The sequence below is a fragment of the Dermacentor silvarum genome, chromosome 8 (assembly GCF_013339745.2).
Source record: "Dermacentor silvarum isolate Dsil-2018 chromosome 8, BIME_Dsil_1.4, whole genome shotgun sequence".
NCBI lineage: Eukaryota > Metazoa > Arthropoda > Arachnida > Ixodida > Ixodidae > Dermacentor > Dermacentor silvarum.
This window is the reverse complement of record NC_051161.1, coordinates 119,366,851-119,381,441: the sequence shown is the minus strand read 5'-3', so window position 1 is coordinate 119,381,441 and position 14,591 is coordinate 119,366,851. Positions and strand designations below refer to the sequence as shown.

Sequence of the window (14,591 nt, the reverse complement as noted above, 5' to 3'; positions counted from 1 at the left end):
TTCCGTGGTGTTTTGTTTTGCTCCTAAGTGAAGTTACGACGAGGAGAGTTCGCCAAAGTCTGGTACCTACTGTGAGCGGCGGGTGTGTTTGTGTACTGTGCCCCTGCGTTTCTCGTCGGACGTGGTGAAGTGATGGAGCAAAACCATTATCAGGATAAATGAGAAGCGTGCGCGGATGAAACCAACCTGCGAGTTTCTAAACAGAAAAGATTTGTGAAAGCAACCTCCAACGCAAAGGTTCGTTGCTGCCAGCTCAGCGTGCAAACGACCGATCGTGGGCAGCAGTGTGATAAGATAGCCGAGCGTCTAGCGGCGTCGTTCGAGTGTTGTGTAGCACCGTCGATTGATTGCTTTCCACCAATGCTAACAATCAGTGACTAACACGCGCAGCTTGAGTGAATGCCATTGGATTGTTAACGGTCAGGCGTTTGGAAGCAGTGTTTGTTTCCTTAATGTCAGCCTGAATGCTAATTTAAATTATGACTGATACACTGGTGCCGTTGCAAGGGAGCTTGGCATGAATTCGCGTCGCTGTGTGGCTTAGAACTCTTCGCTCACTGCACGCGCCAGCTGTAGAAAGCCTGCTGTGACACAATCGCGCATAAGTTGTGCTGTCAGCGCTCGACTTGCTTTCCGACAACACAGCTTTGCGATTTGTCGTGATATGTCGCTACTAAAAAATTCCCATGACAGTGAAGGCAACAGAGCCAATATGTACATTAAAAAGAAGTACGACAAAGTAGGCACAGCTGCTTGTGAACTGACTCCTAATAGTTCTACTCGTGTCTGCGTTAAATGTGTGTGCGTGTTTTCTTGTGTGTTTGTGTATATTCGTGCGTTCGGCTGGTGGCTACTTTTGATGGTGAAGTTTTTTCTATTTTTTTTGTGTTTAATCGTACATCAGCGACACCCAGCGCTGTTTGTGCGGGCCTTCAAGACTGCTGCTTTGCTGGGAGGCCCTCCCTGCGAAGCCTGCTATGGAGGAGATGGTGGTCGACCCGTCTAGCGGCAGGGACAGGCCTCCCGTCGCAAGGAAGCGCCTCAGCTCCTCGGTGGAATCAGAAGCTGCCGATTCCGAATCTGACGCCAGGTCGGACGACTCGGACGCCTTTATACCTGCTAAGCATCGGCGTTCAAGACGGAAGTCTTCGACATCGTCATCAAGCGAAGCAACCATTATATACAGCAGCATCGTGACTACGACAGTAGCCTTCGTACCAGTCGACGTGATGGTAAGCCTGAATGCCATCTCCAAACAGAAATTGCATGATTTCTTCTTCAAACTGGCACCGGGTCTTATTCAAGAGGTTCGAGTAAACCCAAGGAAAAATATCATTGCCGTGGACACAACAGATGAGAAGACGGTGCAAACTCTACTTGGTCTGTCTCAACTCTGTGGTGTCAACACGCGGGCTTACATACCTCAGGGAGCGGATGTAACAGCTGGCGTCATATCCGATGTTGACCTCGAACTTCAAGACGACGTGTTAAAAAGTATGATCGTTTGCACGCCACCATGCAAAATCATCAGCGTTCGACGGCTCGGCTCGTCAAAGTGTGTGAAGCTTCTTTTCGACTGTGCAAAACTGCCTAGTCATATAAAGGCTGGACTAGTGCGATACCCAGTTCGGCCTTTCGTACCAAGACCCTTACAGTGCCGCAAATGTTTAAAGCTTGGTCATGTGCAGGGTTTCTGCACAAGTGCTGTGGTGTGTGCCAAATGTGGTCAAAATCACGACGCAAATTCTTGCGACAGTCCGACATCTCGGTGCCCGAACTGTAACGGTGAACACTTGGCAACAGACAAAGAATGTCCCACACTGAAGAAAAAACTAAAGTTCCTTAAAAAGAAAGCTAAGAAGAAAGCATCAGGAGAGAAGCCGAGTAGCCGCAGTGCCCGTCCAGCGGCTACAAATGGCAAAACTGAAGATATACCCGCACGTACGAAGAATAGCAAGGACAACGCGCGTCGGCAGGGCAGTGGGAAGCGGAATTTCTGTCTCTCTGCGATATCGTGGCCGGCGCTTCCATCGAAAGCGTCCGAACCAGTATCTGCCAAGATCACGCCTCCGAAAGCTTCGGAACCAGCTCCATCCAAGGCGTCCCCGTCTGCAGTAGTAAACTCTGTAAATAGGGTGCCTACAGCGGTCTCGGTCAACGATGACGAACAACTTATCAACCTGCTTAAGATGCTTGTCAACGTTGTTAGGTCTCTGATTGCCGGTCGTCAGACACCAGCAGCATTAGCCGCAGAGCAACTACTAGAGGCTCTTGTTCCAGTGCTTGACGGCCTTCACTAGAAACATGAATGCTCGTGGAAAGCCCCGTCCCTCTGTGCTGCAATGGAATGTCAGGTCCTTACGGCCGCGGCATGCGGATCTTGTCCTTCGGCTTCTCGCAATGAACACCCCGCCAGATGTTATCGCACTTCAAGAAACCAATGTAAGAAAAGATGATTTCAGACTTCCTGGTTACGTAGGCATCCACAGCAACGCTCGATGCACAGTGCCGGCATGCGGATCCTTCCAGTGTACGGACGCCACGCATCCGCGAAATCCTTCAAAAGCATCGCTATACATCCGAGCTGACCTACATTTTGCAGTTATTGACACAAGTGATATCTGCGACGCCGATTTTGAATGCACAGCCGTTACTGTGAGTATCAGAGATACGATGACGACTGTGGCAAGTATATATTACCGACCGACACGATCTTCAGACACCACCTTATTGGAGTTCTTAGTCTCTCGGTGTAGCCCATCATTTGTGCTGTGCGGGGACTTCAATGCTCACCATCCTCGCTGGTGTTCTCGTCAACAAGACCAGCGTGGGATAGAGATCAACGAGCTTATTGTTAGGCATGATCTACAAACACTCAATGACGGCTCACCTACATTTGTCGGTAGAGGCAAGGGACAGTCCACCATCGACCTTGCGATATCAACAAGAGATGTGTGTCTCGCCTGGTCATGTGAATCTGACCCATGGGGCTCAGATCACCTACCAATTTGGTTGATTCCAGAGCATACTCCTAGCCGCCAGACTGCCGCCTACACAGTGACGAACTGGAACAAGTTCCGTCAGCTGATTTCAGAGGCCCCATCGCACGACAAGTTGTTTAAACTGGTGAGCGAGTGTCTTCAACAAGCTACCGTAAGACGACGGCGGGGCATAGATAAACCGAACCCTGATCTTAAGCTCTTGAGGCTACGCGCCTGTCGACGCCGCGCTTACAGGAGAGCGCAGCGCTCTAAAAGAAGCTCCGATTGGACGGTGTATAACCGCCTAGACGCAGCCATACGGCGGCACACAAAACAACTTCGTCGAAAGAGCTGGGCAGCACTGTGTAGTTCATTGCATACGGCAAATGGTTTTGGAAGTGTTTGGCGAATACTGAAGGCTCTTCGCACTCCTGAGATCTGCAAGAATCCAACTGCTGCTTTGTGCATAACGACTGGCCGGACTCCGAAAATTCTTGCGGAAGCATTTGCCGACCTTTTCGTACCTCCTATGCCAAGTGACAACGCAAACAATGACCTTAATCCTCTGACAAGTCAGAACAACACAACGTTCTGCTATGGTCCAGCCTGCCAGATGGATGAAACAGACTTTACTCTCGAAGAGCTGCATCACGCCCTCAGCCTCTCGAAACGTCGCACTGCCCCTGGTGAAGACGGTGTTACGTACCAGGCATTACGAAACATCGATGAGGCCTTTCATCAAAATGTCTTGGACGCATATAACGAAGTATGGCGAACGTCTCTGATCCCCAATGATTGGAAATCATCTGTGGTGATACCAGTCTTAAAGCCCGGCCGCCCTGCAAAACACCTAAAGTCTTACCGGCCAATATCGCTAACTTCTAATGTTATGAAGCTGATGGAACGAATGGTACTGTTTCGTCTAGACGGCAGGCTACAAGAGCTTAATTTCTTTCCTGATGTCATGAGCGGCTTTCGTCGTCACCGTTCAGCCCTCGATAGCATAGCAGACCTCGTTTCATCTCTAGAGTCTGCTCGAGAGAACAAGCACTCTGCATACATGCTCTTCCTGGATATACAGCAAGCGTTCGATTCGGTTCCCCATAAGGCGATTATTATCGCCCTTAGGAATGCGGGAATTTCGGGTCGACTGCTTCATTTCGTGCATAACTTTCTATCTGAGCGCCACATGAAAGTGCGTGTTGGAGGAGCAACAAGTGATTCCCGCCCCGTTAAGTGCGGTGTACCACAAGGCAGCGTCTTGTCGCCGCTTCTCTTCAACAGTGTACTTGCTGGACTTCCAAGCCGATTGCCTCAGGAAGCAGACTTTCCAATATGTATAGCAATCTATGCTGATGACATTGCACTGTGGATCAGCGGTCCTTCGTACCACGGTCCACGTCTTCGTGGAATCTTGCAGAGAGCTCTGAATGCGACTTCAGAGTACTTGGAGGAAGTTGGTCTGCAGATCTCACCAGCTAAGTCAGCCGCGATTGCGTATCATCCAAGGCAACGGGCTCGTCGAACCATGAGCCGGCTGTACCTCGGAGAGACACCGGTACAATGGGTACAACACCACCGCTACCTGGGCGTAATTATCGATGATCGCCTCTCTTGGCGCCCTGCCATTACCTCTGTGCGGTGCAAATCCCGGTCGCTGCTCAAGTATGTGGCCGCCTTGACTGCTAGAGGCGCTGGCTGCGACCAGACGACAGCACTTCAGGTATACCAATCGTCTGTCCTCTCTGGCGTGATGTATGCCTTGCCAGTCTTGAACGTGCCGCCAAATGTGATGTCTGAGTTGGAACGGGACCATCGTGTTGCCCTCCGAGTCATGCTTGGCTTACCTCGTGAGGCGCAATCTGTTCCACTACTCACGGAAGCGCACCAGTTGCCCCTGAGCTTGCAAGCAGACCAGAGAGCGCTACACCATATCGAGCGTTTGCACCGAGCATCAGACGGCCAAGCAGTGATTAATCGGCTGCTTCAGCGCCCATTCTCTCGGATGGGGAAAATGGCGGCATTGTTTGTGGACATTACTCAAAGTTCAGGAGACACTTCTTTCACAACTCCGAAGAAGCGCAACAAATGCTCCTTCCCCATTTATCTGACAATTCCTGAAATACACAAAAATCTAGTCAGCCTGTTCCGGCACTATTTCAATTGGCCCAGTCCCACCTATTTGAAAAATTTGAAGGTTATATTGAGGTATTCACGGACGCATCTGTACACAGCGACGCGCAAGGCGCTTCTGCAGCTTTCTTCTGCCCTTCGACTGGCATCAGACGGGTATTTAGAATTCTACATCCAACCTCATCAACAACTGCCGAACTAGCAGCGATTGATGTTGCTCTGAAATACGTACACGAAGAATTAAACGCCTTGAAGGTCGTCATTCTTACAGACTCCCGTGCTGCCCTCAGCAGACTTAGACAAGATGCCGATAGCCCTTTGTTGTGCAGTATCCAAGAAACTTCCGGCAAAATTACTTCCTGTGGAGTGTCCCTCATTGCCCAGTGGGTACCCTCGCACGTGGGCATCGCTGGAAATGAAGAGGCTGATCGCCTCGCTTCAAGCTGCTGCCCACCATGAATGTGACTGCCCTGACATTTCGTGCACGTTTGAAAATGCCCGTCTCCTGATACGCCGACACCTCCTAAAGCAGCACCCAGACCGGCGTGTTGCAGACGGATCGTTCCCTCCACGCGTTCGTGGTCGAGGCCTGCCCCGTCGTGCTAGAGCACTTCTATACAAGTTAAGGGTTGGGTGTGTGGTGGTGCGCGAACGCCTATACCGACAAGGACGTGTGGACAGCCCGTCGTGTACGTTTTGTGGCTCCTGTGAGACACTTGAACATCTAGTTTTAGAGTGTCCCGCATTCGTTGCGCCGCGCGCATTACTAATTAAGGAGTACAGACTTATGGGGCTGCCATGTGCGACCCTTGACGATTGCCTTTTTCCAAGGGGGAGCGCTGCAAGACGTGACCAGGCCCATCGAGCCCTGCTAAGTTTTCTGGAGGACACTGACTTGGCCTCCCGTTTATAGACGTTATTTATATTTTTGTTTTGTTTTTGTTTTGTTCTGTCTGTGTCTCCGTCATTTCTTTATTTCCTCTTTTCTTTTCTCATATTTTCATTTCCTCTATTCCCTCCTCCTGTAGGAGTAGGCAGGCGTTGTGCCCCTCACGGTGGCAGTTGTCAGCTTGCTCCCTCCTTAATCCCTTTGTGTCCTTGTGTGTATATGTGCTCAAATCAAATAATAATAATAATGTGTATATTTGTTATTTTGCCCTTTTTTGTATTTTAGATCTTAGTTTTCGCGTTTGTGTTCATGTGTGTGAATATGTGTTCTTCCGTGCGTGTATGTATTTGTTCCTATTTCTATCCTTTTATTTTTGCATTTGTTCTTGTAAGCATGCTGCAGCCACGACTTTCGACAATTCCATTAACTCGTCTCATTCAAAGCACCAAGTCCTGTGAATAGCCGGGCTGGTCTCTTTGATGTCATTAAAGCTATTCTCTCTTGTCTACCTTGCCTCCTCAGTCTGCCACCTTGCTTTGTTTTCTCCTACTATTCTGACCTTGCTTCTTGTGCTGTTGCTGCAACGTGATTAATCAACTTGCACCAAAGAAAGTTCTATCAGCTGTTACAACAGAAACATTGACAGATACAAAATGTTAAAAGCATCACGTGGCTTCCACAGTTACTTCGTCTCTTTCCCCTGTTAATGTGTTTATGCATCAGTGCATACGGTAGCTTACCAGAAGTGCACATGAAAAGGTGCCATATTGTGAAACAGCACCTTGCTATGTTGTTGCATTCAGTCTTTATAAACAGATGGTTTTGCTGCCCGTCACATGTAGTGGTACACATATATAACATTGTGCAGTGTGGTATCATTTCCTGTCATGACGCTTTCATTATTACAAATGCAGTTTTCTAGTGAATGGAGTCCAGCGAAGCAGTGCTGTGAGAGCTTTTGCAACTTTCACCATTTATTCCCCAATATCACTGTTTGAATCTGTCCGTCACTTTGCCTACGGCTTGTAATGAACAAAGTGACTCACTAAAACACGTTCAACTTTTTTCCGGTACGTAAATATGACAAAAAAAATGCTAGCAAAGTTAATCACATTAATAATTGTGGTTGCATTCGCATTACTTGCTCGAGTCAGATTAATAAATTGAAAATTGGCTATGACAACACTTCAATTTTCAGTGCAGACTGCTAACGGAGCCATAAAGCGTGCTCAGACTAATTTCACTATGGGGCGCGTCAAACTCGACGGTGGCTGCCTGAATGAGCATTTTGGGCCTCTCTAAGCTAGTGATGTTTTATATTTGTTCTCTTAATCGCATTACTTGTGTGAGCCAGATAACAAAATAAACAATGCAACAACATGAATGTGCTTTGGCATTCAAGCTGCTGACAGTGGCAGTGTGGTGTTGTCTGCTGCTATTTCACCACCACTCGCTATGGCATGACTGCGATTTCCAGTGCAGACTTCTAACATAACCATAAAGCGTGCTCTGACTTCTGCTATTTCACTATGGGGCACGTCAAACTCGACGGTGGCTGCCTGAATGAGCATTTTGGGCCTCTCTAAGCTAATGATGTTTTATATTTGTTCTCTTAATCGCATTACTTGTGTGAGCCAGATAACAAAATAAACAATGCAACCACATGAATGTGCTTTGGCATTCAAGCTGCTGACAGTGTCAGTTTCGTGTTGTCTGCTGCTATTTCACCACCACTCGCTATGGCATGACTGCGATTTCTAGTGCAGACTGCTAACATAACCATAAAGCGTGCTCTGACTTCTGCTATTTCACTATGGGGCGCGTCAAACTCGACGGTGGCTGCCTGAATGAGCATTTTGGGCCTCTCTAAGCTAGTGATGTTTTATATTTGTTCTGTTAATCGCATTACTTGTGTGAGCCAGATAACAAAATAAACAATGCAACCACATGAATGTGGTTTGGCATTCAAGCTGCTGACAGTGGCAGTGTGGTGTTGTCTGCTGCTATTTCACCACCACTCGCTATGGCATGACTGCGATTTCCAGTGCAGACTGCTAACAGAACCATCAAGCGTGCTCTGACTACTGCTATTTCACTATGGGGCGCGTCAAACTCGACGGTGGCTGCCTGAATGAGCATTTTGGGCCTCTCTAAGCTAATGATGTTTTATATTTGTTCTCTTAATCGCATTACTTGTGTGCGCCAGATAACAAAATAAACAATGCAACCACATGAATGTGCTTTGGCATTCAAGCTGCTGACAGTGGCAGTGTGGTGTTGTCTGCTGCTATTTCACCACCACTCGCTATGACATGACTGTGATTTACAGTGCAGACTGCTAACAGAACCATAAAGCGTGCTCTGACTTCTGCTATTTCACTATGGGGCACGTCAAACTCGACGGTGGCTGCCTGAATGAGAATTTTGGGCCTCTCTAAGCTAATGATGTTTTATATTTGTTCTCTTAATCGCATTACTTGTGTGAGCCAGATAACAAAATAAACAATGCAACCACATGAATGGCTGCCCGAATGAGCATTTTGAGCCCGCCAACGATAATCAGGGTTAACAATAGTGTTTCAATTCAGATATGCCAGCATTTAAATGTGTTTCTATGCCACTTCTTAAATCGAGCACAATGTGTGCAGGACGTTGCTTATCAGAATTGAGCTTCTATTATAAGCAATATGCCATAAATGGAACTGCTTATTTATTTGAGAGGTCACGGAATGGATGGTTGGCTGTTGCGAACCCACCGGCAAAATTTTGGTAGCCCTAATAAGGGCTGTTCTTTTGTTAATAAGAAGCGTTTATGCTTCGTCGAGTGACTCAATGCCAGACAGCTCGCAGTCGGAGTCGCTTTCTTCAGTGTCATCTTCACCCAGCTGGATGATGATGGGTTGAATGTGCTCACTCCCAGACGTGTCAAGTCTGAACTTTGCCTCCAAGTCCATCACATGCTGAATGCTCTTCCTCCAGTCTTCCGCCGTTACCTGCTTGATTTTCTCCCTCAAGATGACGTCGACCGTGGACAGCTTGAAGTCTCTGTTGTCCGCAGCGATGCCATTTTTGATCTTGGCCCACACAAGCTCAATGGGATTAAATTCGCAGTGGTACGGCGGGAGCCTGAGTACAATGCAACCGGCCTTTACAGCTGTGTTGTCTACGATGTAGCTCAGAAAGCGTGACTTTACAGATGCCACCAGCTCAAGCAGCTGCTTCTTTATCATCCTTTCACCGTAGGTGATGTTCTTGCTTGTGAGCCACTCCTGTATCTTTTCCTTCTTCCAGGCTGTCGTCGGCAATTTCTCTTCTCGCCGGCTATGGTAAGGTGCATTGTCTAAAACAATGACGCTACCAGCTGGCAACTTCTGCAGAACGTCATTGAACCAGCCCTCAAAGCGATTGCCGTCCATTTCCTCGTGGTAGTCGCCTGTCTTTTGGCCTCGGAATATATCCAAGCAGCCGTCGACGAAACCATCCTCGCTGCCGATGTGCGTCACGATCAGGCGCTGACCTTTCCCAGAAGGTTGTTTTAGACCCGTCGTCAGGCCATTTGCTCGAGCGAACAGGCGTCCGCGCTTCTGCACCACGGTGTCTGTCCACACGATCGACCGAGTGTGTCCTGCCGTCACCCATGTCTCGTCCAGGTAGAAGATCTTTCGGCCTTCCGCCCGGTAGCGCTCCACGTCACGGAGGTAGCGATTCCGCCAATCGGTGATGTCATCCCGGTCGATAAGCAGCGAGTTGCGGCTTCTCTTTTCGTGCTTGAAGCCGATCTCGGCAAGCAGGCGACGCACAGTACACCGCTTTAGTGATGGTAGTTCCATACGCTCCGAGAACTCGGTAGTTACCTTCTCGACCGTCGGTATCTCGTTGCGGCGAAAGAAATCGTGCACACATGATCTCAGCGCGCACAACGTGAAGCTGTCAAACTTCGCGCTGCGTCTCCTCTTCTCCGCATTGCGTGGGCGCTTTCGCGAGGGCGTCGTCAGTTTGCCACCCGAAAAATGCGAAGCTTTAACTTCCTGCCTCACCCTGAACACAGTCCTTTCGCTTACACCAAGCATGTCGGCGACAAACTTGCTCGTGTCCTCCACGCTGCGTTCAGGCTGCCTGTTACGCCAAAACGTGTAGCAGTGGAAGATCATGTTGCGTGAATCGCTGTTAAGGATGTGGCCGCTCTTGTTCTTGCCGAGGCTCCTTGGTGGTGTGGTCATCGAGGCGACACAAGGCTCGTTCGGCAACAAAGGATCGCGTTCCGATGTCACCTCGCTGGGCTCCATGGCGGAAAACTGGCACGGAATGCCGCGCGCGATCGTTCGCGAACTCACGAGATCGCAGGTTCGCAACCGCGAAAAAAAAAGAAAAAAATATTAATTAAAAATAAGCCCAACACATTAAAAAAATAAGGTTGTGTAAACACACAAAAAGTATATATGAATCTTATGCAATTAAGCCAGCGACTGCTACGCCCGGTGCCGTCGATCTTGCTCTGTAGCAGACGACGCACAGCGTTGTAGAAGGCACGGAGTTATTTTTCTCTCGCGATCCGGCAAGTGCGGTAGCATTTCCATCATGAGAGTTTTACCAAACCACTGGTCAAGATACACAAATCTTATTTATACCGACAAATACGTGTTTTAGAAGCAGTCACATTTTTTTGAGTGGGACTATTTCTTTAGTCGCGGAGGAATTGGCTGCTGCGCTTCGGTCAACTGGGCGGGGCCTCCTCCTGTCTTCTAAAGTTGTACCCGACTATAGGTGGTGTTGGCACGGCGCGGTGACGTCATGGCTCGGCAAAGATAAGGTGAAGGGACGCCGCACGCGCGATGACGTCGCGGCTCACGCAGCTGTGGTGAGGCTCGGCGCGGTCGGCGCAGCTGGGGTGAAGCGCTGCTAGGCGAGGTATGGTGACATCATCACCAGGTGGAGGTTTTGCGGCGTACACTTGAAGGACCATCTTCGAGCTTAAACAGCTTCGCTAGTTCACATGGGTATGTGCCCTTCCGCTTGGACCCTTTCTGCACTACTTCCAGGATCAGCCCACATTTCTTGTTCGCACTACGCGGCCTAACAAAGAGCTTAAACAGCTTCGCTGTTAAAAACTGTATGATCCCCACCAGATATGCGGTCACGCCACTGTTCCATACTGGTCTCTTCCCGACGAATCACCCGTTATGGATGTCGTGCCTCCGCCACTGCACCGTTGTTATCATTGTATTAGTGGTCTGGTAAGCCACCACTGTTTTTACTAATTATTGTTATTAGCTTCTGTGGACGGCTCCGATTGTGTGTGTGGTGCCTCTTTCTCTAGTTCCTTCTCATCTTTCCACCTCCTCCTCTCCCAACTCCTGTTTGGGGTCGCGAACTGGGTCCTCTATTCTGGTCGACCTTTTTTCTTGCTCCTTTAGCATCCTCCTCTTTGGCGGCACTCAATGTTTTTTCTTTTAGTAGCTCTGTGAAACTTTTTCATCGTTGCATTTTTCTGCAATTAACATTTTCACTATAGCTTAAACGTGCCATAGACATTAACGTGCCTTCAACATTTGCACTATCTTGGCGAACGTTAGCTGGAATGCAAGACAGAAAATACACAGACAATAGCAGCGCATCTCTCATTCATTGGTGACACACATTGGACGCGCACGGAATGGGCGCTTTAAAGGGAAGTTGAAGCACTTAAAAAATGTGATCTTTCAGATAATTATTGCAGTTCTTCAATACGAAAATGAAAGTTTAGCAGGTCACAAGTCACTGCAAGTCGCTATAATTTAGCAAAAACGAACAGCAGCGTTTGTGGGAAAGGGCGCGGTTCGGTTAACGTGACCTGATGACGGATGTGATCACGACGTCATCGTGGGTATCGGCGAGGTGCCTGATTCGAATAGAGCACTCACGTCACCCTGGTGATGACGTCATCCTCGCGCGCTGTTTTTCTCCGCTACGCTTGGCGCGCGAGGGCGGCGCTGCTCCGCGCACAATCGAGAAAATAACTTCTGGAGTTGAATGATGCTGCCGGCAACCCTTCCAAACCACCGTAAATCTTCCAGTTCTAAAACCTCTTCAGCGTCCCTTTAAAGACTCTTCTAGCTAAGCAAGAATACAAAGATTAAATTGTGCAATGAAAGATATACATTGAAACTTTGATGAGAAACAGTGAGCTCGTGATACGCCATTCGTCTGCGCACTAGCCGCAACTGTGCACAGTTGCATCTATATATACTGACCCGCCATGGTGGCTCAGTTGTTATGACGTCCTGCTGCTCAGCACGAGGTCGCAGGTTCGATTCCCAGCAGAGGCCACCACATTTAAATGGGGACGATTTCCAATAACACTCATGTACTTAGATTTAGGCGCACGTTAAAGAACCAAAGTGGTCAAAATAATCCGGAGCCCTCCATTACGGCATCCATCATAAATAACTGCACGGTTTGGGGGTACTAAATCCAGCAATATAACTGCGCCAACTCTCATGTTTACACGACCACATGCATTGCCACCATTTCTTATGCAAAGCCCGTCACGTCACTGCACTGCGTGACGGGCTATTCGTGATGCTCCCTCGTCACCTGGGTAATCGTAATGAAAGAAGACCAATGAGGCATAAGAGAACGGTACCATATAGCAACTCCTCACCAATAGTAATTTCGGCTTTAGAACGGCTATAAACGCGCGGGTAAGTTCTATTATATACATCTATAGTCTCTTCTTCCATAAATATAGACACCATCGTCACTTGCCAAGTTAGCCAGTATTCCCGCACGTAGGAGTCTACACAAATTCCTGCTATATAAAGAAAGAACCCAGAAGTCATGAACTCAGAAGATGTCAATCTGCAGAATTGCCTTGGGATGGCTTGCATGTATACTTGTAGCGACTTGTCGCAAACAGCGTGGGTAGGGGTCCCCGATTATTCTAAGACCGGCACGTTTCCGCTCAGCTGCCCTGCGACCTTCCGTGCAACCGACGCTCGTCGCCTGATTAATCGGCCCCACCTTTCCGAGAACACACAACGCGGTCGCGCGTGGCCACTCACGAGATTGCAAACACGACGCCCGCCGCGAACGTGCGGCACGCTGCACTGTAACCCCTCGCGTGCGTGCTTGCGTGTGTCTGTGCGTAGGCGTATGAGAGTATACGGGGCGCCGAATGGCTGCCTACCTATATTGAGACAAGCACAAGCGCGGTGGCAGGTAAAACCCGTTTCTTCGCACTGGTTTCCAAGCCTGGTTCTGGCCTCTTTAGTTCAGCACACAAGGTAAAAGAGAAATGAGGATGAATGAGAGTAAGGAATAAAAAAATCAGATAGCGGGGCGTCCGACAAACGAGCCACATAGCCCGACGAAGCCGTTAGCCTTCTAAGCCGAAATAAATATTCCTCACGGGCCTTTCCACCGCGCCCCTCTCTCCATTCTGGGTTCGTCTCGCTTTCTCCGTTCCATAGCCGCGAGAAAGCCGCTTGTCCTCTGCGGTGGCCCAATCCCTGCCGAAGAGCGTGGTCGTCGGGGGTCAACACGCGCTTTCCCTCCTCTGGTCAAAGGAACGACGTCCACCGGGGCTGTCGTTACAGCCGGCTGTCCACTCCCAATAGCGACGGGCCTCTGTCTGTTCCTGTGTTGCGTTTGCTATGCTTCACTTCCTTCTTTACGCTGCGGCGTGGTTTCTACGTGTCTTAGTTATGCCTTCAGTCACTTTCCGTTTGTTTTTGTTTCTGTTTAGGTAACCCGCAGTCCGCGGAGTGTTGTGTCCATGAACACAAGCGTGCACGAGCAGTAAGACGTGGATATAGTAAAACATGTCATCGGTGGCACGAATACCATTAGTTTTTTTTTTTTCTTATGGGTGTGTATGGGTTCTAGCTACTCTGCTGGCGGCCTCGAGAGACACCAATCCTGCGCTCTTTGGCGCCAACCCTCCCCCTCACAAAAAGATAGCCATGTGCGGGAGCACAGCAGGAGGCCGGACGTGCGCATTTTCCCGCCAGGAATGCAGCATCGTCATGTGAAATGAAAAAAAAAAATGTAAGAAAAGTGTCCTTACGGCTTGCAGTGCGATTCAACTTATGCTTCGTGCTCCTTATTCGCGTCCCCAACATTTCATTTTCTTCATTTGTTTATTGCGCTACACTTCTCCACTCCATAAAATTTCTTATTAAAAAAAATATTTCTGACACCACTGCACGCTCGCTAGTCGCCAGTATTGAGGTCATGAAGGGCGATCAAACATTTGTGCACTAGGACTAGCAAATTGGGAAGTTCTTAGAGCAGCGCTAAAAACTGCTGGATCATCCCAAGGCGGAACTCGACAATTTATCATGCTCGCAAGATGGAAGCGCCGAACTGATGGAGGCCCCAGCGAACAATACGTTTCCTCCATACTTTGCGCTGACCGTTAGCGCAAAATTTAGCATGCATGTGAGCACATCACTATCTGGTATATATCACTTCCTCCCATGCAGGGTAGCCAAGCAGAATTAAATGTGGTTTACCTCCGCACAGAGAGCGATGGAACAAAAAATGCTCGGCCTAACGTTAAGAGGCAGGAAGAGAGTGGTGTGGATCACAGAGCAAACGAGGATAGCCAA

The 14,591-nt window shown here is 48.9% G+C and overlaps 1 protein-coding gene across 1 annotated transcript; it reads left to right on the top strand.

The window, feature by feature from the left end:
- The first annotated feature begins 948 nt into the window (after positions 1–948).
- LOC125947712 (uncharacterized) lies at positions 949–14,012 on the top strand. The gene is made up of 2 exons (XM_049672956.1): positions 949–1,941; positions 13,867–14,012. The coding sequence occupies exons 1-2, from the start codon at positions 978–980 to the stop codon at positions 14,010–14,012; spliced, it is 1,110 nt and encodes a 369-aa protein (XP_049528913.1). The 5' UTR covers positions 949–977.
- The last annotated feature ends 579 nt before the right edge of the window (positions 14,013–14,591 follow it).